Genomic DNA, 27,511 nt, shown 5'->3' with positions numbered 1-27,511 from the left:
CCGCAAGATCACGCCTCACGCCTCGTTTGAAGGAACCCGGATTGTAAGAGGAGGGGTACACGTGAGCTGGTAAGGAATTCCATTTTTATTGAATTCCAATGGAAAGCAAGAACAATAATTATTGTTACAAGTCCTACACTACACTTATAATATGCACGTTATTGCGCTGTATAACATCGTGTTTTACTAGAAGATCATTCTAATATCAAACTTGTTGAAAAATTTTCATTTCGACTACAGACTCAAGACTTACATCGGTGGAGACGCCGTCAATTTACTTGATCTCTTCTAATCTCTTTTGTAGCCTAGAATTAAGGACTCGAGGGCAAAAGATTCATTAAAAGTTTTAACCAAATATTTATACTACCATCTGCACATGGCTATCTGTTCGAATTTGTATTTTTCGATATTTTTCTGGTTAAATATAAAAGTATATTATTATTTTTCTTAATGTAATAATTATTAGATTATCTCACGTTGTTTTGTTTCATCGTCAAGCACGTGATGAACTACAAACACAAAGTAAGAATTTGAGGACTCAATAGTAGTTGTTGGATTTGAATCCAGGACCTCGGGGTCTGTGGATCTATACTAGCAGTAGGAGAAATACCATAAATATACCACCGGATAAAATTTGTTTAATGACAATAAAATCATATATTTTTTATAAATAAAACACAAAGGAAAATAATAACACTTGTCCGGATTTTAACGCGTCTTCTATCTATAGTGACTTTTATGAAATAATTAAAAACAATTTTGTCCGGAAATTGAAAGATTTTCCTGGATATAAGAAGATTTTCATGACCAAAATTTATTTAAAGGTGCAATTTTGAATTTTAATATAATAACACTTCCTCCCTGCCTGCTCAATATTTTTTCGTTATAATTTCTTATTGAGAATAGAAATTATTAATACAAAACAACACAACGATTCATAGCGTTCTTTTGTTCCAATAGTGCAATATCACATATTGGCGATGACATTTTTAAAAGTATATTGTTAATAAAGTATGAAAAGAAAACGCAAACAATTGTAAATGAATGTTATTTTTTTTTAATATATAAATATATAATTTGATATATAATTATTGATAATTAAAGTAAATAAATAGTATAAGATTGAACAAAAACGTACATGATAATCGGAAAAAACTTTGACTAACCCGACGGAGCATATTTTATGTATATATACTGCTTAATATTAATTACCAGCCTGCTGGGCTAAGGCCTCCTCTCCTGCTTTAAGGAATAGGTTTTGGAGCTTATTCCACTACGCCACATGTAGCCGAATTTCATTGAAATTAGACACCGTCAATCACCAGATGAATTATAAACACAAATTGAGCACATTCAAAATTCAGTGGTACTTGCCCTGGTTGGAACCTACGACCATCGGTTAAGATTCACACTTTCTAACCGCTACGCCATCCCTGCTTTTTTAACTTTTACTGTTTAATAATGATTATTATTTATTGCACACAGTTAATAAAGCTTATGTAATAAAAAGAAAAAACAGATAAACTATGGAAACATACACATACAAATTGATGACATGACATGACATTAAAATACATGTTAAATAATTAAGTTGAGAATTAATAAACGACTTTTAAAATTATGTATGGATCCAGTGCGGCGAATTTCACGGGACAGGAATTTCCATAATTGGACGGCTTTACCTCGGCTACCTATATTAATTAGACCCTAACAAAAATACAGGTAAAATATTAATTATCGACTCGATCTAATTAAATTCTCCTAATATTGGTTTAAGATCTCTATTTATATCGCTGTAAAATTATCGCTGTCAATTCGTCCCAACTAATATTATATATTATGAAAGTGATTTCGTTTATGGCGCATTAACGTCCTAACTACTCATCAGTGTATTCTACTAATCTATAAAAATTACAATACGTTCTCGATTCAATTCCAATTCAACTTTAGCTATTCCATATTTATTCGGATCGGAATCGAACCGATACGATGTTAACATTTACCGTTTTCCAAAACCAAACTTAATTGTCAACTTTAATGCCAATAGTCGATAATTATATTAAATAATAGGAAAACGTGTAAACGGCAACGATTACGCTTCCATTCGATTGCGATAAAGTGACAATTTGTTAGTACAATTTCTCTGATCTCCATGTAATATTGTATGTTCACGTTATCAGGCATGTTCCACCACACACGCGGCTGAAGCTGCCAGCGGAAATTAGAATTTCATAAAACAGACAAATCGTTAAAATTTCTTATAACCACAATCTAGAACTACGTTCGTTATTTCAAAAAACGCCAGGACATGTCAAACTGCCTCAAACAAACTATTCTCAAATGAAATGGACTTTTTCCTCCACGAATAAAGTCGTATGATCAAAAAGTCTCATACGACAATGCTTACTATTCTAAAAGCAATAGTCACTACAATAGTTTGATTATTATTTTTTAAAAGTCGTTTTGTTTATAGGTTAATATTGTGGTTTTTCTTTATGTTTGGTATGGATGAATTGCAAATCTGCCACGGGGCCGAGCTATGAACTTTGTTACTCGATTCAAAAACTTTTAAAAAACCTTCAAATTAAGTAGCAATTTTTGAATGTAGACATGATGGTTGCATTATTATTATTATTTTAATTTATAATTTAACAAAAAAAATTTCAAAGTAAAATTAAATTTGCTACATTGAGTTCGAAAAAAGACGTTTCTGATTTAGAAGTTTTTAGTAAAATAATTCCGACAGAAAACAGAAAATCAATTCGATAACTAGCTTTCTTTAATCTAAATGACAAGATAGAAATAAAAATATTGAACCTAGTTTTATACGCTGTATTATATTTAAAATAATCCAAATACTATCATTTATTTAACAATAGTCAAACACTTAGCACGTCTAGTAGTAAATATTACTATAATCGTCTTGCAATTGATATTGTATTAATAAAATATAATAAGTTCTAACGAGACAATGGATATACAGATTGCTCTCAAATCAATATTGTACTGATATGTTTTATGTCATAGTAACCTTTTTTATTTTATCCAAAATAGTATTTAAAACAAATTTATAACATATTTATTTCAAGTCAATTCTCGAAATAAAAATTAAATTATATATATATATATATATATATATTTATATATATTTGTGTACTAAACATAACACGATTAAGGTGATTTAAATATCATAAGCACGTGACGTGGTGACAAGAACGATAGGTGAATGTCGGATCCATAGCATTCTTGCCGTCAACATCTTTAAAAGTTTGTCTATGATAGTTTTCATCTTATGTCTAATTATAAAAGACAATCGTAATTGTACAGTTATAATTTAGTCAAATATTTTGTTTAACTATTACGATAAAATAATTAAAGGCTAAATTTGCAAGAATAACTTACAGCGTTAGTTAACTTTGGCTACTAATTTTGAACAATTAAATTAAACGAAAATAGCCTTTGTATCTTATGGATTCAATGATATTTTTTTTCGTTTTTGTGTTAATTGTAAATAAAATGAAATCATAATAGCAATAGACGTCTATTGAAAGTATTTTTAATCTCTTCAAAGCTGTCAAACTGGACGATGACCAATAGGCAATGAAAGAGGAAATTTCAAAGGAAAAAGGAATTCATGGGGAATGAGACGTGAAATCGGCCACGGATTTTTAGGCGGTTTATATTGATTTCGAGAATTGAACCTGTTTATATGATATACAAAATATTATTTTCAGTGTGATTGTGCAGCTATTATGAATATAGCACTTGCTTATATTATGTAAGATTAAATAACTAATTTAAATGATGGCCTATTCATCGATTTTAGCCACGACAGCCTATCCCAAGCTCATTGTTTTATCTATAAAATCAACATTCCACAGGGTGTAAAAACAATAAAGGTAAAGATTTTTGTATTAATGGTTTTATGTCGCTTAACTGGTTAAATACTATCGGAGAAGAAATTCTCTTAAATGATTTGCAATATGTAGGAGGCTGACTCCTGTCCGATTTCGGAGGTGGTAGTCCATTTAAGAGAGAATAGTCAACTGCGCTTGACATAATAGTGCACAAGCGTGTGTGGAAACTCATAAACACTCTCTATTCCCTCAGTCCTCATAACACGACTGGACGACGATCCGACACGACCGGAAAAAGAACCCGCGCAGGCCAACGGCCTTACGTGCTTTCCAAGAGTGTGACCACTGCCAACTCCCAGATGCTGAGCAGCTACTGATTTTTTTTTTGGTAGAAAAGAACCATTAATTTTTAAATATCTAACATTTATATTGGTTTGAATCAAGGACCTCACGACGTATAAAGAGATCAATTAAGTCTAAATGAAAATTAAACGTTACGTATAAGTTCAATGCATAACATTAATTATTAATTAAGTGATTGTTAACGATTCACGCTATCTCATAATTAATTAATGATAATATCATGGTCCGATAGAATGATTAGGTTAAGTTCGATGTGGGTTAATATGATGATGAGCCGCGATGTACCAGTGGTTAGATCGCGTGAATCTTAACCGATGACCGCGAGTTCAAACCCACGACTGATTTTTTCATGTGCTTAATTAGCGTTTATAATTCATCTCGTGTTCGGTGAAGTGAGAATTGTAAAGCCATGTATTGTGCTAAAATTTTGTCACATCACTTATTTACATGGCTTTTTATATCATTTCATTAAATATATAATTTATAACTTTTACCGCGGTTACCTGTATGAAACATACATCTCATATCTACATATGCTTAAAATTGTAGGTAGTTTTGAAGTGAATCTATTTATGATGTCATAATTATTTGAAATCCTATTAATTATGTACTCATTATTTGTTTGTATGTGTGCAATAAGTTATCAAAGTGTTATTAATCATACGTAAATACCAATTGAGAAATTTTAATACAAGTCATTTACATAAGTAAAGATCATTTCAAACAATAGGAGCGAGTTAATTGACATTGGTTTGGCTTTGACTCATTAGACAGGGTAACTTTTGAACAATCTTGAGTTTTACATACATTTTTTTAAGCGAGAATATCTCGGCTCCAAAAAATATATTGCAAATAAACAATTCAAAGTGTGCCTCCGTAAACCCGTCTCACGCTTGATTTTCGTTTATTTTCATTTTATATTTACTTTTTTAGTGAATAATCAATTTTTATGTTATCAATTACAAGTTAAAAGAAATAATATTAATTTGATTAAGAAAAGCCTGATAGTAAATTTACGAAATACTGGTACTATATTGGTAATGTCTATACTGTCCACTATCAAAAATGTAACTGTTTGTTTTTAATATTTTAAAAATAGATTTTTTATGTAAAAATAATGATTGTAATAATACACCACCAAAATTTGATTTTGGTATTATTTTATGTCACGTCGTACAAGCGCTCGTATTGTGGCTTTCACGAAAGATCATTATCAGACCATTGCACGACACGGTTCATTCTATTCATTCGCTCTGCGCAAATCAAGCCCATTAAAATTTATTATACCCGCGATCTGCGGTTAAGATCTACGTATTCTATCATCTCACTTATTTTTACATATAACTGGTACATACTTAATTACTGCTGTCATATACACAGTTTCTGGTATAAAGTGTTATAGCTAAGGTTAACGACCTTAGGGGTGAGACACCTCGAGATTTGCATCGCCTACGGGCCTCTACGTCTTTACGTCGCTTAAAGTGATATCACATATTTGATCGAAAATAATTTCATCAATCAATGAAAAAGTTACAGCCTGTAAATGCTTCACTTCAGAGAAAAGACTTTTTCAGGAAAAGACTTGGAGCTTATTCCACCATGCTGCTCCATAGTAGGTTAATGGATACACATGTAGCAGAATCATACGACAAACGAAGGTTTCTTCACGGTGTTTTCTTTCACTTCCGAGCACGAATTCCTTGTTAATATCATAAATGCGTTAGTTATGCGAAATGTTTGTTTATTTATTTCTTTGTTACGCTTTCATGTGTTAACTACTGAACCTATCAATATGACATTTTGCATATACGTTGTCAGGGGTACAGAAAAGGCCATATTTTACTTAACATTTATCTTCCCTCCTAACGCGGAAGAAGCCGCGGACAGAAATTAGTGATGTATAAACACAAATTAAACATACGAATTTAAGCCTTAATCTTTAGTTAAGGCTCACTCGTTTTAGTCGCTAGAATATCTCGACTATGTATATAGCAGTATTATTTTTTTCGGTACAAAATAACTTTATAAACATTGCATGAATATCGTCTCTTGGAATGTAAAATGAATAATGTAGATGAGACTCTAGTCAGGTCAATTCATCTATATACTAATTTCTGATCGCAGTTTCGCCTCTTCGCAGATTCATACTTGAGTAATTAAGACGTGAATTAGTTAGATTTTTTATACTTTAAAAAGTTTTCTGGGAAGATAAGAAAATTTTTCATTGAAATAGCATTCAATACGTTAATCCTATTAGACAAATAAAAGAAATATGATGCTGTGTTTTCTACAAATGTATTTTAAATTTTATTACGTTAAATTATAAGCTTCGTCCAGGAACTAAAATGGTAGTGACCTCTTTCTATCATCTCATACGTGTTTTATATATATATAAAAAAAAACAATCTTTTCAAACTCCATCTAAGGTAGCGACATAAAATATTATCGTTGGGTATCATTCGCAACAAGCGCCAAACACTTCGGCATCTGATAAAAATGGGCGTAACGTGATCGTTGTTCGAAGTGACTCTAGCTCCACATTTATTCCAAGTGTCGATATGAGACGATAAAAAAGATATTATATACAAGTTATGTTATATTCAAATCGATACGTCATCTTAGTCTGACTTGTATCGTAATACTCACAGGGATTTAAGGAGAATTAATAATCATTGTATTTTTAATATTCGGGCCGGTTGGCGTGATTGGTAGATACTTACCTTTCACGCCAAAGGTTGTGGGTTCGATTCCCACCCAAGACAGACATTTGTGTGCATGAACATGTCTGTTTCTTCTGAGCTTGGGTGTAATTAGCTATATAAGTATGTATTTATAAAAGAAAAGTAGTATATGTAGTATATCGGTTGTCTGGTTTCCATAGTACAAGCTCTGCTTAGTTTGGGATCAGATGACCGTGTGTGTGTATAATGTCCCAGGGTATTATTATTATATATTCACAAATATAAAATGAAGACTGAAATGCAAGCGAGTATTATACCAAAGCATAATACGTTACCGATCTGAAAGAAATATTACGTACCGCTAAATAAATAGTCAAAACGTAAGTCGTCTCTCATACTCAAATTGAACTATATCTTGATTCAAAAATGTTTTTTATGATATATTTATTTGGTGAAAATAATATTGGTAACCACTACGCTTAAGAATAAGCCATTTTTAAATTGTAATTATCTATGATAAATTTGAATAAGGGTTTTAGACTTACACATCACGCCCAAATATTTATAAGCCTTCAAAAATATGTAATTTACAATAGCGTATACAAAACATACGTCTGTACTAACTAGCAATCCGTCTCGTCTTTGCACAGAAAAATTTTAATACACCGCATGACATTAATTTAAATAAAGATATATATAGAAAAATATTATTTGAATATAAAAAGTACCGAGTTATTTTTTTTTATAGAACGGGTAGGTTGGCGAACATATGGGCCACCTGATGGTAATTGGTCACTAACGCCCACAGACATTGACATTGAAAGAAATATTAACCATCGCTTACATAACCAATGCGCCACCAATTTCGGGACCTAAGATTTTAAGTCCCTTGTGCTTGTAATTACACTGGTTCACTCACCCTTCAAACCAAAACACGACAATACCAAGTACTGGTATTTTGCGGTAGAATATATAGTAGGTGGTACCTACCCAGACGAGCTTGCCCAAAACACCATTAAACTCTACCTCCGAGTTAAGAGACTGGACATGTTAATACACGCCCAACGTCATATTTTCATAATTCGAATACCTTGTAATTTTTTTAGTAGCGTCAATAAAGCATGCTTTATGGACCGCCTAACGATGTAAAAGTCACTAGGTTCGATTCTAACCCCGGCTTGACCTATTGTCGTCCCCACTTCTAACGTTCACTTTATTGGTGTGATAAAAAGGTATATTAGTAATTCCTTCAAAAACGGACATTACTATTATTCTATTTAAAATATAATTAAGGTACAACCTGTGAATGTCCCACTGCTGGATTAAGGCCTCCTCTCCTTTTTGAGGTGAAGGTTTGGAGCTGGCGTGGTGAAATACTCGCTGCTCCAATGCGGGTTGGTGAAATACACATACAGCCGAATTTCAGTGAAATTAGTCACATACAGGCTTCCTCGCCATGTTTTCCTTTACAAATTAAGAACATGAAAATTCAGTGGTGCTTGCCCGAGTTTTAATACACAATCATCGGTTAAAATTCACGCGTTCTAATTGAAATATACATACACATATATTATAATTCAGAGGAAGAACAAATGAATAAACGCGAAAAGCTTACATTGTTTTAAACCGATATAAAATAACGTAAAAGATTTTAAGTTGAAGTGCAAATTGCACTTCGGCACGAGTGAGCTATAATCAAAGACTTGGCTCGACCTGATCCCGGAGACTCAACGTATTAAACATCTGCTTTCGAAGTTTAATCCTCAAAAGCAGTAGTTTTCGCGTAACCGCGCTTCTGTAAATGGGACGAGGGCTTATTAAGCGATAGAGGGGGAAATATATAACAACTCTTTTATGTACTTTAGGATTTTATTTCTAGTATAGCAGCGAATATTATATTTGATTATTTTTTTAGGGTGTTTTTTTATATTATGGCAACTCTAAACATTTTAACTACGAATTCTGAAATTCTTAACAGCCAAGATTGTCCAGTGGTTAAACTGTTGGTACTGAATCGAATTGAGTTTCAAATCTGGGTAATCAACCTTGCTTATTTTGTGCTCAGTGTTGCAAGTAAAGAATATAAATCTAAAATATTCTAAATTGTCCACCGTTGGGATATTTATGGGCTCATTTTATTACTTAAATGTTCCGGCAATAGTGATAAGTAAAACAGGCTTTATAATTTTAAGTCTTCAGTTTATATTTACAATTCACCTCATGAATTCAACGAACTTCATTAAGAGACTTGCATGTTCAAAATATATTCTAAAACATGTAATCATAACCAAAGTACGTGTTTAATTTAAAATATGTATATTTGTAGTAAAGTTTAATCATATAGCATTTAGTATACAACCTTCAATATTTCTGTTGTAAAAATTTACATATCATACATATACATTATCATATTAAATATTCTGAATACATTATTATATTATATATAATAGCTGCTACTGAAAATTTATCTACAAAAAACCCAGTAACTTTTTATTGCCTCGAACTCACAACCTCGGGATCTATTGCCTTATAAGCTTTCCAATGAGGCAGTATGAAAGAAAGAATAAAACTTTTTTACTGCCACACACTAAATGTTAATGACATAACAACTTAGATCTCAAGGTTGGTGGCGAATTGGTAATGTAAGGGTTGGTTAATATATTTTACAATACCAATGAACACCTGGAGCTCACTTACCAAAATGTGGCTTACTTGCCAATCTGCCTAACTAATACAATAAAACTAAATAAAATATAAATAAACCGTTCGAAAATATTAAATAGAAAAATTAAAAAAAAAAAAACTTACGGAACGTCTTTTGCTAATGATTACTATAAAACTTAATACTTTATTTATGTTAAAATATCGCCTCTAGACCGTTTCAAATCAAAAACGTTAATTGTAAATTTAAATTGTCTGAAAAACAAATTAATTCCCGCTGGGTTTCTTTCGCTTTTACTTAAAACTAATTTTGTTCCCAAACCGTTGGTAGTGGATTTTCAACCAGCAACGAATTATTGTAATGCTTTTTCTACATTCAACAAAGATTAAAAATTACCACGAAGTTTTAGTCCAATATTTTAAAAACATTTATTTGGCTATGAAACGCGAAGCAATGTAAATAAAATATACCCTTATACTACAAACATTTTCCGGTCGCGACATCGCCCGCGTGTCGTGTTTTAGGTATACTATGGTACCTACCAGTATACCATAGAATGTCTAATGTCCTTTTCTGTATTCCTAACAACGTGTACGAAAAATTTCACAATAATTGGTTTAGTAGTTAAATAAGTTAATAATTTACCAAACTTATTTGATATTAAATTATAACTTAACAGTAAATAGTAACGCTGCTGGGCTAAGGACCCCACCTTTTTTGAAAATATTTAAAGCTTATTCCACCACGAGGCTACAATGCGGGTTGGTGGAATACATATATGGCAGAATTTCAGTGAAACTAGACACATGTAGATTTCCTCCTGATGTTTACACCGTCAAGCACAAGATCAATTATAATGTTCTAACCACTAGACCATCCTAGCTTTTTATTTCTAACTACCGATTCGATTTGAGGAAAACAAAAGGTGACGTGAAGTACTACAGATCGGCTTTAATAATAACTGAGATGTGGGGTCGCGATGCTTGGTCAGGGAGAAAAGGGTGAGATCTTGCTTAAAAATTAAAGCGTTTCTATTATATTTTTCTCAGCATTTACTTTTACTCGTTGCTATATTTTAGAGCCGAAATGGCCCGGTGGTTAGAAGGCGTGAATCTTAAACGATGATAACAGGTTCAACCACTACTGAATTTTTATGTGCTTAATTTGTGTTTATAATTCATCTCGTGTTTGGCGGTGAAGGAAAGCATCGAGAAGAAACCTGCATTTGTCTAATTTCATCAAAAATTTGCCACACTGGCTTACAACAACTCACATCGGAGAAGCGTAATGGAATAACCTCCAAACCTCACAAGGAAAGGAAGCCTTAGCCCAGCTAAGGGATATTTACACGCTGTTACTTTACTTACTTTACTATATTTCATCATTACATTGCAGATTTCTGTTTTAGATAACACATTATAATATTTGTAAATATAAAACCTCATTATTACATAAGCTCCAAATATAACGTATATTCACGAGCCAGTAAAACTCAAAACTCAAAATATGATCGTGAAATATCAGACAATGTTATGCAATATTGACTTTTATGATTATAACATTTTAAGGTTACACGAATCAAAATAGTGGATCGACGTATGTCGGTTATAACGTTTCACAATTAATGATAACGAGTTCATAGAGAATAGCAATGCTTTATCGTGGCTTTTAAATATACCGTTTTAATAGTCTGGCCCGTTGGCACAGTTGGCAACTTTCCAGAGTTGCGGGTTCGATTCCCGCCTGAGTCTGGCTTTATTATGTATTGCGTGATTATACATTTTATCAGTCAACTGTATACCTATAACAAAGGCAAATAATTCAAGAACAGACGACTGTGTAAAAATATATATGTATATATTATTAAATTGATGGCTAAGAGCTTATTCTAAAGTGCCGCTTCCGTGCCGGTAATATTTCATACAGACTCAATAATGCTTGCCTGTATTTCCCGTGACCTCTAGTTAGATCCACGTGCTCTACAAGTATTGAGCAATTATAAGCAGACTCGTATAGCAAAACCGCTTTATCCCATCAAAGAAAAATAAAATACAAGTATCAAACCTATGAACGCAACATGATACTTTAAAATCTCTTCCCTTGATGCACTTGAGAGGAAATTAAAGTGATTGAATCCCTGCAATCAGCTTACGATCGCATTCGTCAGTTGTAACGGAACTGTGTGAAAGTTCTGTTTTGTTCTGTTAGAAAATTCTATCAATGTTCTCAGTGATAGCGTTCTATCGATTTTCAATATTTTCGGTATTATAAAGTGCAAAGTATATAGGGGTATACGTTATATCGGTACTGATTATCATAAATGCGAAAGTAACTCTGTCTTCCCGTTAATATACCACTACTGACTACCAACACTAAACCGATTTTGATGGAATTTGGTATGAAGCAGGCTGGAGGCTTAAGAGATGCCATAAGAGTTTTACTTTTTTTCCTTAACACATGCAACAGACATCCTCCCCGCCGATGACACGCGGGTGAATCCGCAAGCAAACACTAATTATTCATAAAAGAGTGGTTAAGTTAAGACAATTGCAGGGGTAGCCCGGAGTTTGGAAATTTATAGTTAACACTCCCGTTTCTCAGAAAGCATGGAAAGCCAATCGATTATTATGAATATATCGGAATTACAAAGTGTGCCCATGTTCGCGCACATATTTGAGCACAATCTTAACTTGGTCTTCGGTGATCCATTTAACGTACTGCACTTATATTATTATATGGACTCACACTATATCATAAAATAATACCTTTCACTTGCTATATATATATTTGATAATTTGATATCATAAAGATTGTTCTAGAAATTGCCACAAACATAAATATTATTATTACTCCTAACAAATTTCGATCAAGGCAGACAATCCTATCAGATACTTACCAACCGCACATATATAGTACAGAATAATTTGAGCAAAACTCACCTGACAGTTTACCTGTGTACACTATTGTCCCCATAGGACAGCAATCCGACATGACCGGAGATCTTTACGTGCTTTCAAAGTTATGAAGATTGTAATTAAAGATTACCACTTCAAAATAAAATAACTTACTGAAAGAATAGTAACAGTAACAGTCTGTAAATGTCCCACTGCTGGGCTAAGGCCTCCTCTCCCTTTTTGAGGAGAAGGTTTGGAGCTTATTCCACCACGCTGCTCCAATGCGGGTTGGTAGAATACACATGTGGCAAAATTTTGATGAAATAAGACACATGCAGGTTTCCTCACGATGTTTTCCTTCACTGAAAAGCATGAGATGAATTATAAACAAAAATTAAGCACATGAAAGTTCAGAGGTGCTTGCCCGGGTTTGAACTCACGTTCATCGGTTAAGATTCACGCGTTCTTACCACTGGGCCATCTCGACTTTTACATACTGAAACATTAAAGACCAAATAATACTAAGTTGAATGCTAAATTTGTGCCATCAAGTATAAATTTCATCTAAAAAAGTCGCAAGCACAATTCCTCGTATTTATGGAGTCGAATCTTTAAAGATAAATCCTAAACAATAGACTTTATCTTAATATTCTTTTGAAGTCACCGAACTGGACATCGACCAATAAACAATTGAAAAGACAATTTCAAAGGAAAAATTATTTCGAGTGGAATGAAATATGAAATAGGGGCATATTAACAACAGTATATTTTCAGCGATTACAAAACATTTTAAATTTAAAGAGAAAAATAAATGTTTTCATTACTATGGAAGTAATCAATCAAATACAAAGTTATTTGAAATATCAACAATCAATAAATATAATATGTCAAATAAAAGCATTAAGCTTAAATTAAAATCAATATTTTTAAGTTCAGTATAAGTGTTTCACACGCATTTAGATCATTAGTAATAATATATAATTTTGAAATATGTGTGACTATTATTATGTATAAATTTGGATTAAAGATAGACTCATGATAGCAAAGGTATAAATCTTAGTGTTTAATTGCTATTATTATTATTTTTTTCAGCTTAACGCCGTCTACTGCTGGACGAAAGCATCCTCATAGATCGCCAACCATATATTAATAATAATAATGTCCTCCAAACCGATTTAGGCCACGGCGGCCAATCTCAAGAGAGATTAGCCAACTACGCAAGAGATATTATAGAGCACAAGTGTGTGCGCAAACACAGGTGCACTCTCATAATCCTATGGGACTGCAATCCAACACAACCGGAAAGAATTCAGGCGCAGGACCAACGGCTTGACGTGCTTTCCGAGGCACGGGAGTGTACACACTTCCAACTTCCAGACTCCGGGTTGCTATTGAGAATTTTCTGTCAGAAAAACCCAATAGCTTTTTAATGGCCCGACCTGGGAATTGAACCTAGGGCCTCCGGGTCTGCTTCCTTACATCAAGCCACTAGACCAACGACGCAGTTAAGTACTTATATTGTTATTCAAATTGATAAATCAATTTAAAAAATGTATTAATAGTAAGTAGAAATGACCTAATTGTACGCTAATAAACTATATAGGATTTAAAATCGCCCTCCGCCAATGCGGGTTAGTGATTGGGTGGTTGATTTTCTCGAGATATTTTCCTTCACTACCGAGCACGAAATGAATTATAAACACATATTAAGTGAAAATTCTGTGATAGTTGCAGATTGAGCCCGCAATCTTCAATCGCAAAAAGGACATTTAAATAATTGACAATATTTATAACTATGTTTTTGGGACATGACCACCAATGCTAATATTTTACTGAAGAAATATGTAAAAGTGTATATTATACAAAACCTGGCAAAATTTGTCCTTTATGAGTTTTATTTATGATTAACAACATTTTCATATAATATTACATATAAATAAACGCCATGGTTCTTGCAACTAAAAGGAAAATTTTGACTTATTTTGGCTCTCAATATATTATAAACATTGCCATGCATGACTGTTGACGACTGGGGAGAGGTCCCATCCAATATTCCCCACCTTAAAAATCTGACGAATCTTAAGCGTTTTATATTAATGCATAATCATTGATTGATGATTACGCCTGTTATATTTCGGTTAGAAGCTATCGCAAAAGCGGTTAACACAAAATGGCAGCTCAATTTGCTTTAATATTAATTCTTACTTCATCGTTGCATAACTAAGCGGTCTTTGCAAATATTAAACAATAAATGAACTGTTAGTTTCTTGTTTTTATACGCTGTTCAAAGAATACTGTTAAGCATTAAGTTCTGCTTCGCTGTCGTCCTCTTCTAACGGTTACCTTGAGACAAAACATGACTGTTGTGTGTCTGCTCTTGTCGTGTTTGTCTTCGCTTTGCTAATTTGTATAAACATACTAGCGACCCGACCCGATTTCGTCGGAGACGAAAATTGGGTAACATTATTGCAATTTTCGAAGAAATCACAATTGAGATTTTTAATTTAAAAAAAATTGAGCCTATTTTACTCGCTAAAAATATATATTTCTCTGTAGATCCGATTTTAAAATTTCGCTCACATAGGTGATTAGATTTTGAGTTTTTCCATTACAAACAAACATACAAACTTTTCTCTTTATATTTTATTAGTATTAATATAAATAAAATAGTAGTAAGTATTGGTTTTCGATGTTCGTATTTGCAATATTCGGGTACGTGCGTACACCGACCTTGATGTAGCACGATTCATATTTGTATCTAAATAGACTATATCATTGTTGAAGACGCTTAGAAATATATCTTTTCAAAAGAATTTATTTATTAAAGTTAAGTATAAAGAAAATCCATTTTAATATCTAGCATCATATCTACTAAATTCTTGCAAACAATACAAATTCAGAATATATTCAATATTCGAAGCTTACAACGAGTCTTTATTTGAAATTTTTAGACGTCAATGAAGATTGCGTGAAATGATTTTGAAAGAAAAGAGTATTGTATTGAAAATCGTAATTGATTTATTATTAGTTTTTATTATTAATATTCTTACCCTCTATAATTACTGATTGGTATCTGAGGCCTTTTATGTATCCTTTCATTTTCATCAGAGCTAAAATTATAAAAAATAAATTAAGTACTTATGTATAAACAAATTTGATAACATTGCTGTATTCATTAGGGGAACAGAAAAAAAATTATAAGGTACCACGTGCACCCCCTCCCTCCCCCTCACACATGAGTGGAGACTACTATTTCTATATGTATGTTCACGTTAACTTTTTTGTGTATGAACCGAATTTAATTTTTATTTTTGGAAGGTAGTCCTATTTTAAGTGTATTGGTAATGGATATATGTAGTTAAGTTTTGTTTAAAAGGATTATTTAGGCAAACTGAAGCAATTTCTTTTTTGGAAGTACTAAAATATTAATTTTAAAATTCAAATCTGCTAGAAATATTTTCTTCAATAAATGGACAATGTCTTTGGACATGTGTCTCGTTTCACCTGGTATAAGGGGCTTTGTGCAGGCTTGTCTGGGTGGGTACCACCCACTCACCAGATATTCAGCCGCTAAGCAGCAATACTTAGTATTGTTGCGTTCCGGATTGAAGGGAGAGTGAGCCAGTGCAAATAACATGCAAAAGGGACATAAAATCTTCCCGAGGTTGGTGGCGCATTGACGACGTAAGGATTGGTTATGATTTCTTACCTCGCCAATGTCTATAGGCAGTGGTGACATCTTACCATCAGATGGCCCATTTGCTCGTCCACCTACCTATAACTTAAAAAAAAACTCAACAGAATGTTGCATTAAATGTGTATATTTTTAACTCTATTGGACGTTGTGAAATGGAAGGACAACGACTATGTAATGCTTACCCGTCAAGATGGTCAATCCAAGATACGTTTCGTTCTATCATATTAAAGCCCTTCTCGCTGGCTGGCTTATCACATATCGAATTTCTTCTTAAAATACTACATGTGAAAACTAAGATTAATTATATTATGGTGAAAATTATATTATACTAGATACTATATACTATATAGACTTGACTGCCTTGTTGGTCTAAAGCTTGATGTAAGGCCAGAAACGCGGAGGTCCTGGGTTCAATTCCCAGGTCGGGCCAATAAAAAAATATTGGGTTTTTTTGTCAGAAAATTCTCAGTAGCAGCCCGGAGTCTGGAAGTTGGTAGTGTATACGCTCCCGTGTCTGGGAAAGCACGTAAAGCCGTTGGTCCTGCGCCTGAACTCTTTCCGGTCGTGTCGGATTGCCGTCCTATCGGATTATGAGAGTTAGGGAATAAAGAGTGCACCTGTGCTTGCGCACACACTTGTGCACTATAATTTCTCCTGCGCAGTTGGCTAATCTCTCTTGATATTGGCCGCCGTTGCCGAAATCGGTCTAGAGGATATCATTATCATCATCATCATAGATTCTACCAAGAAGCACCAGCAAGAAACCCAGTAGTAACTCTATTTAACCAATTTTTGTAACAAGTTACGTCAGTTAAATAGAATAATCAATTTATCGATGTTATAAATATGACACAAAGCAAAAACATTTACTTAATTATGGGTTCCAAATAACATACTGTCAAAGATTTTGGGAGTGATGAAATCTTATATAGATTTTTTAGATATTAGGTTTAGTTTAACATCGGTCTTTCAAAATCACAATCGTGTTCGAATCAAACACAATTTACAGCTTGAAATTAATTTAATTTTTTAATGAATTCACTATTTTTTGAAAATACTCTTTTAACAATACTCTCAAGAAAATGCTTTTCTAGTTTAAATTGGATGGAAAATTGTATTCGTACTGTACATAAGTGTAAATATATACCGGTAAGTTTCGATAGGCTTAATTAGTGTTTATAATTAACAGTTTGTTCAGCGACGAAGAAACATCGGAAGAAAGCTAGCCAGCCATCGGATGTTTCGCAATAATATATAACAAATATATCTAACAATACGCAGTGGTGGAATAATCTCCAAAACTTATGTCCACCAGTGGGATATTAGGGAACCGTTACTACTAATTACTTACATAATTCCCTTACTTTTTCTCATTAAGAACGCAATCAATAAAGATCTTGTTGCGAGCGGTACTCGTGAAGAGATTAGGGCCCATGCACTCCGACTTGCTATTTATTCTGAACACAGAGGCTACGCCGATGACGTACTCAGCGCCCTCCACCCAACTTACGAGAGGACCACCGTGGTCGTTCTAAAAAAATTTCATTTAAATCACAGAAAATAGAGCTTAAATACATACAGCAATTTATTATATGCAAGCCGATATGGTCCATTGATTAATCAAAAATTGCTTCTTCAAGACATTTTTTTTGTCGCTGGAAAAACGCATCACGCGTTTCCCTTTCCGTCTTAACGCGGAACGCCGCGGGATCACTTTCGCATACTACCGTGTGCGTCTTCAAACCTGGACAAGCTCATCTAAGTTTATATTTAATTTATTTGTATTTATACTTTATCTTGTGTTCCGCAACGAAAGAAAACATAGTGAAGAAACCCAGATGCAAATCTGCCACATGTGTCATTCATCAAGCCACATTGCATGACGAAAAAAACTACAAACCTTATTTTCTAAAAAAGACAAGTCCTCAAGCCAGAAGTGGGACATATACAAACTATTATATTATCATATGCTCTATAATAATCATTAAAATAGTAATTAACCTGGCATATTCCTTGTCTTCGAGTCACGTTAAACATTCTTAAGCTTGAAGGTTTTTCATCATGACATTGAGATACATTTGTCCCGATTTTTTCGACAGCACCCTGAAAAGAAATGTCTTAATTAGATTTGCCGGAGACTTAATTCACCGGGAATTCACAAAAACGCAAAAAGAAACTTATCTCAAGCTATATACTTACAAAACAAGATTCAAACTGTAATCTATTCATCATTTTTATATGATTTTTTTTTGAGTTTGTGCTAATAAATTACTATAGGGAATGCTTTTCTTAATGAATATTAGTTGTCAAATTACTCAGATAGTATTGTAATACCTATATATAATGTACTCTTGTCTGACTGACTATGGAAGCCAATATCAAAGACCAGCCAACTGCGTACTAGATATTACAGCGAACAAACATGTGTGCAAACATAATATATTATATATTATGAGAATTATTTATATTGAGCGCTTAAATAGGTGATGAAGTCCACAGCGACCTCGATGGAGAGTAGCAAACTCGCATAGTTATATTAAAGTATAAAAGTGTGTACGCACACACAAGTGCACTCATTTTCTCTCACTCTCATAATTCAGTTGTACAGCAAATCCGATACGACTGAAAATAGTTCAAGCGCAGGACCAACAGCTTTAATGTTTGTCGAGACATGGTAACTAAACTAATTTTCTAAAAAACAAAATTAAATACAACTTTAATTAAATATAATTTTAAAATCATGAACGCGCGAAATGGTAGCAAGAATGCTAGCGGCATTGAATAGAAATTCCAATTCTCTCGGTGAATAATGAAACAGCTCTCCTGTCACGTAGCAGTAGTTTTATTATATATTATTACTATACTAATATTATAAATGCTAAAGTAACTCTATCTAGCTGTTACGCTTTCACGGCGTAACCAATTTTGATAAAATTTAGTATTAAGCAAGCTTGAACCCCAAAAGGGATTATAAAACCCCTTTGTCCTTCCTTGGGTTGGGAGGAGTTCCTTGTATATAAGCGGATATATAGCTCAAAACGATATTTTGAATCAAATCTGATATAATTGTTCGCCCGCAGCTTTACTTGCATGTTAGGTAGGAGGGAGAGAGATTTTTTTTGGTGGAAGGGGAAAGAAGTAGCCTTCCTTGGGGCCCAATCTTGTTTCATACCAACTTTCATCATAATCGGTTTAGTGTTCTAGCCGTGAAAGCATAACAGACAGAGTTACTTTCGCATTTATAATATTAGTATAAATTTTCGATATATACATAGTTATAGCTTGTCCCAAACATGATATACAATTCACATATTACATAACATACAGATGTACTTGAATAAACGTGCTCAGTGTTAAAGAGATTTCCATATAACTCATTGAATGTGTACACTCAATTAGGTCCGATGATGTTTGGGGATTATAGCTTGATTTCAAAAGGAGGGATATATGTTTGTATGTATGTTCATTAATTCCCGCTTATCTTCTTAACTACATACAATTTGACAAATGAAGTATTGCTTAACATTGAAATATATACGTTGTCTGCTTATAAGATAATAAGTTATTGGATAGTTTGAAGATAATTTTGAGTACAAAAATATTTTTTGTCTCATACTTTTCAAGGCAGTGGAGTTTTATGAATGGCAATTCCCAAACTTCGGGTTGCTACTGTTATTTGTTCCAGAAAAAAACCCAAAAAAATTGGCCTGGTGCGAATTTAACCCCAGGACTCCATGATTTGCAGCCAGCCTTATGAGCTAGCTACTGAGTCAACGATTCAGTTAAATTAATGTGCACTAAGCTTTATAATTTTAAAGTAAATGAGATAATCAATCACAGTACAATTTGTAACGCAATCCCGTTCAAAAGTCAAAAAAATAATATGTTCGTCCGCTTTCAGATAATTAAGTGTTCTCACAAACGAGGGTCTGAGGGTTTATTTTAATTATGTAACAATAAAGATTTTCGGTACACATTTGTCAAAATAAAATAATATAAAACCCCTTTATCTAAGACTTTTTGTTTATTGATATTGAAAAATGGGACATGTTTCTCTTAGTATAATATGTATACAGGAATTTTATTTCATTGTTAGCAATATAGTATCTATATAATATATACGATTTTATATAACAAAAGTAATAACTAAGTTTGATTTCAGTAGGACCTCATTTTAAGAGTGATTGATTAGTTATATTTAAACTAATATTTATATTGCGAATGAATACCAATTTTTTTAGACGGGCCCGTTGGCGTTATTGGTAGATACTTGCCTTTCACGCTGAAGGCTGTGGGTTCGATTCCCACCAAGGATAGTTATTTGTGTGCATGAACAACTCTGTTTGTCCTGAGTCTGGGTGTAATTATCTATATAAGTATGTATTTACAAAAAAGAAGTAGCATATACATATGCTACCTCTTTTTTGTAAAGTATACCAGTTGTGTAACAGTATACCAGTTGTCTGGTTTCCATAGTACAAGCTCTACTTAGTTTGGGATCAGATGACCGTGTGTGAATAATCCCAGGATATTAAATCTCGAACCATTATTTAATCCTTAGATTATGATGCTGACTGGTAATAAGCATGCAGCCATTAAAAGTACAAAAAAAATAGATAAGATACAACAAACGCGCTGTCCGCGCGTTTGGTGTATCATGTTTGTAGAGTTATAAATACAAGAAAAATAAAAAGAGTTTTATTAATTTCTGTAAAATTTTCATTGAGAAATTAGTAAGAGCTTAGTTGATTTAAGAATATATTGACTTTTTTATATATTCTAAATTGAACGAAGATCAGTTGAAGGTCTTAAAGAAATAATTTGTAAGTTTATATTTATAACACCTGGCAAATACGTAGACAGTCCGAAAACATATTATTGTAAGTGAATAATTCGGATTTGGATTCTATTTATCTTGTTAAAAGACATACACAACCCGTAAATAATTTGGGATATGCTAATCCATTAGCTTTCAAAACATTTGAAGTACGTTATGATATTATTAAGACTAATTTATCTTATGTTAATAATTGTTTTGTTAATAGTATCGTAACAGCCTGTGAATGTCCCACTGCTGGGCTAAAGCCTTTTCTCCCTTTCGAGGAGAAGGTTTGGAGCTTATTCCAGGCTGCTTCAATGCGGATTGGTAAAATACACATGTGTCAGAATTTCAGTGAAATTAGACACATGCAGGTTTCCTCACTTTATTGTAACTCGACGCTGGATGGCGCTGTGGCACAATATTTATACCATCAGCAGCATCATATATATATCCTAAGCTATCTTGAAATTTGTCACAGTTATTTCTTTTCCGGCGTAGACGCTCACTAAGTATGGATTTTACGCAAATCCTATCCTAAATAAATTTTTCCTGTTATCTATCCGTGCGAAGCCGAGACGAATAGCTTGTTATTCTATATATATACCGGAATCTATACATTATTTTCTATGTAGAAGAGCTAATTAAAAATTAATTAAACTACTATCTAAAAATGGAGATTTTTTAAATATTTTCCCAAAAAAACTGTTTTTCTGCACAAACAATCTACATCAGGTTGCATGATATACACAATATACAAAATATACACAAATAGTGTAAAGCTTATTATTATGTACAGAAAGCTTGTAAAATACCTTTAAATTATTATTATTATTTTCAGCCTTTTGCCATCCACTGCTGGACGAAAGCCTCCCCCATAGAACGCCAACCATCCCGATCTTGGGCAGTCCGCATCCATCCCGAACCTGCCACCTTTTTTAAATCGTCGGCCCATCTTGTCACAGGGCGTCCTACTAGGTTTGCCTATTATTGTAAGTGAATAATTTATAAAATTTAAAGCCTTAGGCAAGGCTTTAAATTTTAATAAACTATTATTTTAATATCTAGCCTTTATTAAGTATGAAAATGAAATATTTTCGTCAATATACCTATTCTAAGAGATTTACGTATAGACGGGTCGTGACCCGGCGGGTTTATCCATACTGTATCTACGACATCAGTGTTACTAACCAAACGTTTGTCCTATTATATACAAGAAAATGTGCATTCATGTCTTTACTTGATAATTGATCTGTACACGATAGGGATTAACTAAAAATTCGGGAGTCCTACGAGTAGACGTAAAATTTCGATCCTCAGCTAACACAAGCGAATGATTTCGAGCGTAATATGACGTCAGCGTAAGATTTCGTATTTACAACTTTCTCTTGAGTACCTTGGCACTCACCATTTTTTTTACTGTATAATTTAAAGAAATCGTTTCGATCCGTTTTGTTATTATTTCATGTAAATTAAAATAAGCTTTAAAACATGTAAAATTATATTATTTCAAAAAATATTTATTCGTAGACGGTTTAGAAACGTTCCGATTTCGCTTTTTAATTATTTAGAAAAAAGTTAAGTCGATTTCGGGTTTTGAATATTATTCCAATCCTTTTGGGATATGTTTTATATGAATACAGTTTATAATCGTTTGTTAGAAAAAAAAGTATCAAATGTTCATTTAATAATAATAATATTGCTATTTCACACTGTTATGATTTGTACTGTATCGATTTTAATTTTTGATTTAGATATACTTAATTAGTCCACAATGTAAATATTTTTTGTGTAAATAAAGTTTTATTCAAATAAGAAGCAAAGAAAAGTAACAGTCTTTTAATGTCCTACTACTACGCTAGGGCCCCCTCTCCCCTCGAGAAGAAGGTTTGGGGCTTGCTGCTCCAATACGAGTTGAGGCAATCTCCACACATGTGGCAGAATTTCAGTGAAATAGGACACATGCAAGTGAATTATAAACAAATTTTAAGCAATATATTACCATATTAATTTGAAATTTTAAAGAAGGTAACACTTACATCTGAAGTTCCAAATGTTTCGTTTAAATTAAGTTTTCGTCGGTTACGCTTGACTTGGCCTTTGTCATCGATATTCCCTGGCTTGTAAGTACATATCATGAAATTATCTATAAGATCACTTAGGTCAGGTTTGTCGAAGTATTGTTTACAATCATGCTTAGAAAAAATCGTAGTCGATGCGTAACGGAGTGTATTCTGGTTGTAATCGGTTTTATCATCAATCTGGAAATTTGAAACTTGTAATATATTTACTGTAATGCCGAGGTTTTTTACACTTTGCGGATTCAACATTCCAATCATATTATTACGATTCATTGTATATTTAAATACTACTATTTTGAATTTGGAATTAAAAGAATTAGGAAAAATATTTCCATAAGACGAGATATTTTTCTTCTAATAATTTTCAGTGGTTGTTGAGTGGTACGCTTCGATAGATAGGTAGATGGCTTCATATAAATACGTCAATACGCAAAGTATGTTATGGTAAAAATGAAACGTCCCTTTTGCCTATAATAACAAGAGCTCTCTCACATTTCTTAATATAAAAAAAAAACAATAAAAGAAACATTGTTTGCAAATAGAATAAACTATTTATGGATTTAGCTGCTAGGTAACTTTTATATTCATTATACGCCTTTTTGTTTATTTGAATCGTTGAAATGCATTAAAAAGCGCTTAATTTCCAAAATGCAAGCGCTTAAAAAATATAAGTGCTAATGCAAGTGCTCACATTCCATTGCCCGTTCAAAACATACCTTTTATGTCCCAATGTGTAGAACGAACTATGCTAAAAATCGCTTTTTAGTAAGAGCATGTGACAATCATAATAAACGCTACACTAGTATAGATATATTTAACGAAAATTTATTTAAGTTCAAAGAAGCTCTAAAAAACTGTATTTGTCAGTAATATACTTATCGTTTTTTTTTTTTTCTGTTTTAAATTATTTTTAATACTTTATTCATATATCTTAATAAATTGTTAAATAACTTGTTATCGTTAGGTTCACTCCATGTTTGTTTGTATAAGTGGAAACTTTGTTGGCTTAAGTGAAATTTATTTTGTTACTAAATTTTATGTATTATATTATGCTGTATGTTTCCCAAATAAATAAAATAAAATAAAAAATAAAATAAAAAAAAAAAAATAAAAAAAAAAAAAATGATGATATAGAACTCGTTAAAACTATCCCTACTTAATTCTGAAAGCAATTTATTTCGGGGCTTGATTTCACCGAAAATGATTATATAATGTTTCGTCGAAAGGGCTTGTTAAGCCAATAACTTTATTTCACTTTGTCAATTTTCAAAGAATTTCGTTTAAAAAAAAAATTGGATCCGCGAAAATTTTCTTTGTCCCACGACCGCTGTATCTAGAAATCTAACCTTTGACGATATCCAACTATTAGACGTACACAGATCTGTACACAAATTCTATTAGCGAATAACTTCTATCGACTGATATGAAATGCCTTATCTAGCAGTAGATATATTTATTTTTTCTTAACGAATCTCCACAGACAATGTAATTCGTCCTTTGGATAATTAAGTAAAATTTATATTAAAAAAAAAATGTTACCAAAACCATTTATGTATTTTAAGGAAATAACCGATGAGCCTATTTACCCCTCCAATAAATTGCGGGGACGATAATAGCCCAAGGGGTCAGAATCGAGATTGCGACTTTTACACAGCGTGGCGGCCCGTAAAGTATTGCCCTATTGACGCTTTGAAATTATTAAGGATCTGTGGTAACTTTAAACTCAAATTAATCTTGTAAAATAATGTCAAAAGTTCTCCTAAGAGCCTACTCGACTAAATTATTGATTTTGAATTTTAAGATTGGGACATTATAATTATAAGAATGATTACCTCTCGCCATTTAAGTGAGTGCCCCCAACCCAGCATAATGGCCTTTCTTCCAGCTTCTTCGTACTTAATATCGAAATTGACATTAATTTTATTTGGTAAGTATGCACAATACTGAATGTAAGACCTGTCCTTGAATTTGTACTTCTGATCAACTTTCACCAGTGCTATGTCGAGCTTAGACCATTGTTCTAGTTTATCGAAAACTAATCCATAGGCTGAATTTAAATGAGAAATTATTGAAAAAACAAAACTTAATTAAATAAATAGCTTATTTATATGGGATCGTGAGTAATCGTATTTTATTACATTTAGACTAAATTAAATTAGATACATTAATCTTTAACAGCTCCAATTATTTGTACGAATAAAATTCTACGTAATGGCCTTATGTTGTACACGCAGCATGTCTTTGATAAGTATCATGGCTTTGAAAATTTAAGATATTTCAATAGTCATAAAATGGAAAAATCAGGGCAAAAGCTAGTATGTGTAGTAGGAAATGATGAATTTTGGTACGAATAGTGCTATGTATATAAGGTAAGCAGACCGAATAAAAACGATAACTCAGGATATAACTACTCTTAGAGATAGAAGCTAATGGAGGAGATACACGCACGCCGTATCCAAATAAATAACATAAGGGCAAGCGATTGATGATTAAATATTGCAGTTTGTCAGATAAAATTAATTTATTATTATTTACCTTCAGGTAGGCAAGTATAAACAATTCTTCTTTTCATGTGTTTCGTACACGGATTGGTGTCTAGATCGGATTCTTTGACATATTTGTCGTAGCCGGCAACCGCGTACATGTTCTGTACATCTTCGACGCAAGCCGCGGAGGTCAGGATATACCAGCTACTCACAATTGCTCCTCCGCACAGCCAGGAATCGTAGTTTCGAGGAGATGATTTTTCTCGTGTTAAATATACCTTCAATTTACATCGATAAGAAAGAAAGCGGGGTAAGCTCACTGTACTATTAAGTCTCATCGTAATTTCCTAGTCTTATCTCGTTATTTGGGTCAGCCGCAGTTTGCATCTTCATGGAAATTGACAAACGTAAAACCAAGACCGAAGACTTGAGATAGTAGAATTTCTCTACTACACTCTGCTCTTGTACTAAGACTAGAACGCATAAAGCTTTTTCCAGTGATAGAAAAAATATTGTAATGCAATATGTAGTATATTATCTGTGTAGATTACATTGCTTTACTAAAGTAAGTAAACAAACAAACTTCCCACATACAAGTACAACTAACTTACAACTATTCTTCAGCATTAGAAAAGTTGAGGGGGCTAAGTGTATAGAACGCGTACAGTAACAGCCTGTTAATGTCCCACTGCTGGGCTAAGGCCTCCTCTCCATTTTGAGGAGAAGGTTTGGAGCTTATTCCACCATTCTGCTCCAATGCGGATTGGTAGAATACACATGTGGCACAAATTTCAATGAAATTAGACACATGCAGGTTTCCTCACGATATTTTCCTTCACCGTCAAGCACGAGATGAATTATAAACACAAATTAAGCACATGAATATTCAGTGGTGCTTGCCCGGGTTTGAACCCACGATCATCGGTTAAAATTCATAACACTAGGCCATCTCGGCTTTTTTTATAGAACGCGTGGATCTTACATAACAGCGTGACAGTTGGGAGTGTAAATCCGAGCAAGTACCATTGAATATTTTCATTGCTTTGTTTATATTTTTATTTATCGGTTTTGAAAAAAAAAACATCGTGATGCGACTCATAAGAACGTGGTGGAAAAAGTTTCAAATTGTAGAAGTCCCTAGAAGTCGCGGAAGATGTATTTGTTGTTTGTGATGTTTTGCAATGAACATGAGACATTATATTGATTTGTATGAATACTGTAAAACGTTATAACTCAATTGTGATAAAACGTACCATGTAGCCTTTTTGTGCAGTAAGTTGTTGACCGTTCATAATTCTGCGTTCGCAAACGGAAACTGAAAATATAACGAAAACCAAATCATGAAGATATTTGAAGGACATAATCGTCTGCGCATAATTTAAAAGTTTTCCGTTAATTTACAACATTTTTTAAACATTTTATGCATAAAAAAACACTTAGTATTGATTGAGATACTTTTTTTAACGATTTTTTTAATACCAGCTTAGCCTTCTCTAACCCCATGTTCATTTTCAGAAATAAGATATATTATATACATTTCTCTAACCCACGAACTATCCCCAAGTGAAAACTCCGCATTTTCGCATTTCGGACAACGTCACAAACACTTTGACAATTATAATTATATTACATATTACTAGTAGAGATGTTTTATAAAAGAATTAACTGAATAACAAAATTGTACTAACTACGTAGAACGGTTAGAACAAAAACGTGACTGAATTCAAGAGATAACATCACGCTCGTGTCGTTTCTGATGAAAAATTTTGCATTCCTGCAATCTCTGCTTTAGGCATGACTGCATCTAAAAATTACATTTTTAATTTGATTACTTGCCGCCTTTTCGCGTTATTTTACTCGGTATTTAAAACCTGGACCGGTAAAAGATGATACAAATTTAAAATTGTAGGTACTATGTATATATCAATATGCCCACGATTACCTTATATTATTAATAATTGCTTTTTAATT

General features: G+C 32.9%; 1 protein-coding gene across 5 annotated transcripts; it reads right to left on the bottom strand.

Annotated features, from left to right (window-relative positions):
* Nucleotides 1–15,476: 15,476 nt before the first annotated feature.
* Nucleotides 15,477–27,313, bottom strand: LOC126778203 (uncharacterized). 5 transcript variants are annotated; one of them, XM_050501675.1, is made up of 10 exons: nucleotides 27,229–27,313; nucleotides 26,794–26,855; nucleotides 25,590–25,818; nucleotides 24,887–25,101; nucleotides 23,013–23,234; nucleotides 21,789–21,899; nucleotides 18,156–18,257; nucleotides 17,519–17,685; nucleotides 16,337–16,432; nucleotides 15,477–15,567 (listed from the first exon to the last, which is right to left on the bottom strand). In XM_050501675.1, exons 1-10 carry the CDS (start codon nucleotides 27,275–27,277, stop codon nucleotides 15,504–15,506), a joined length of 1,317 nt encoding a protein of 438 aa, XP_050357632.1. In that variant the 5' UTR covers nucleotides 27,278–27,313; the 3' UTR covers nucleotides 15,477–15,503. The 5 variants fall into 5 exon arrangements, with proteins under 5 accessions (XP_050357632.1, XP_050357634.1, XP_050357633.1 ...); XM_050501677.1 differs by having other exon boundaries at nucleotides 27,087–27,229; XM_050501676.1 differs by lacking the exon at nucleotides 27,229–27,313 and adding an exon at nucleotides 27,076–27,218.
* Between the last annotated feature and the right edge of the window lie 198 nt (nucleotides 27,314–27,511).

This window comes from Nymphalis io, chromosome 25, assembly GCF_905147045.1.
Source record: "Nymphalis io chromosome 25, ilAglIoxx1.1, whole genome shotgun sequence".
Taxonomy (NCBI): Eukaryota; Metazoa; Arthropoda; class Insecta; order Lepidoptera; family Nymphalidae; genus Nymphalis; species Nymphalis io.
This window is presented reverse-complemented; position numbering and strand designations above follow the sequence as displayed.

Coding starts and splice junctions, on each gene's coding strand:
- LOC126778203 (XM_050501675.1), bottom strand. CDS start 27,277: ATGTTATCTCTTGAATTCAGTCACGTTTTTGTTCTAACCGTTCTACGT. Junction 23,235..24,886: donor ACTCACTTAAATGGCGAGAG/GTAATCATTCTT, acceptor TCAAATTTCCAG/ATTGATGATAAAACCGATTA. Junction 17,686..18,155: donor GAAGACAAGGAATATGCCAG/GTTAATTACTAT, acceptor AAATTTTTTTAG/AACGACCACGGTGGTCCTCT.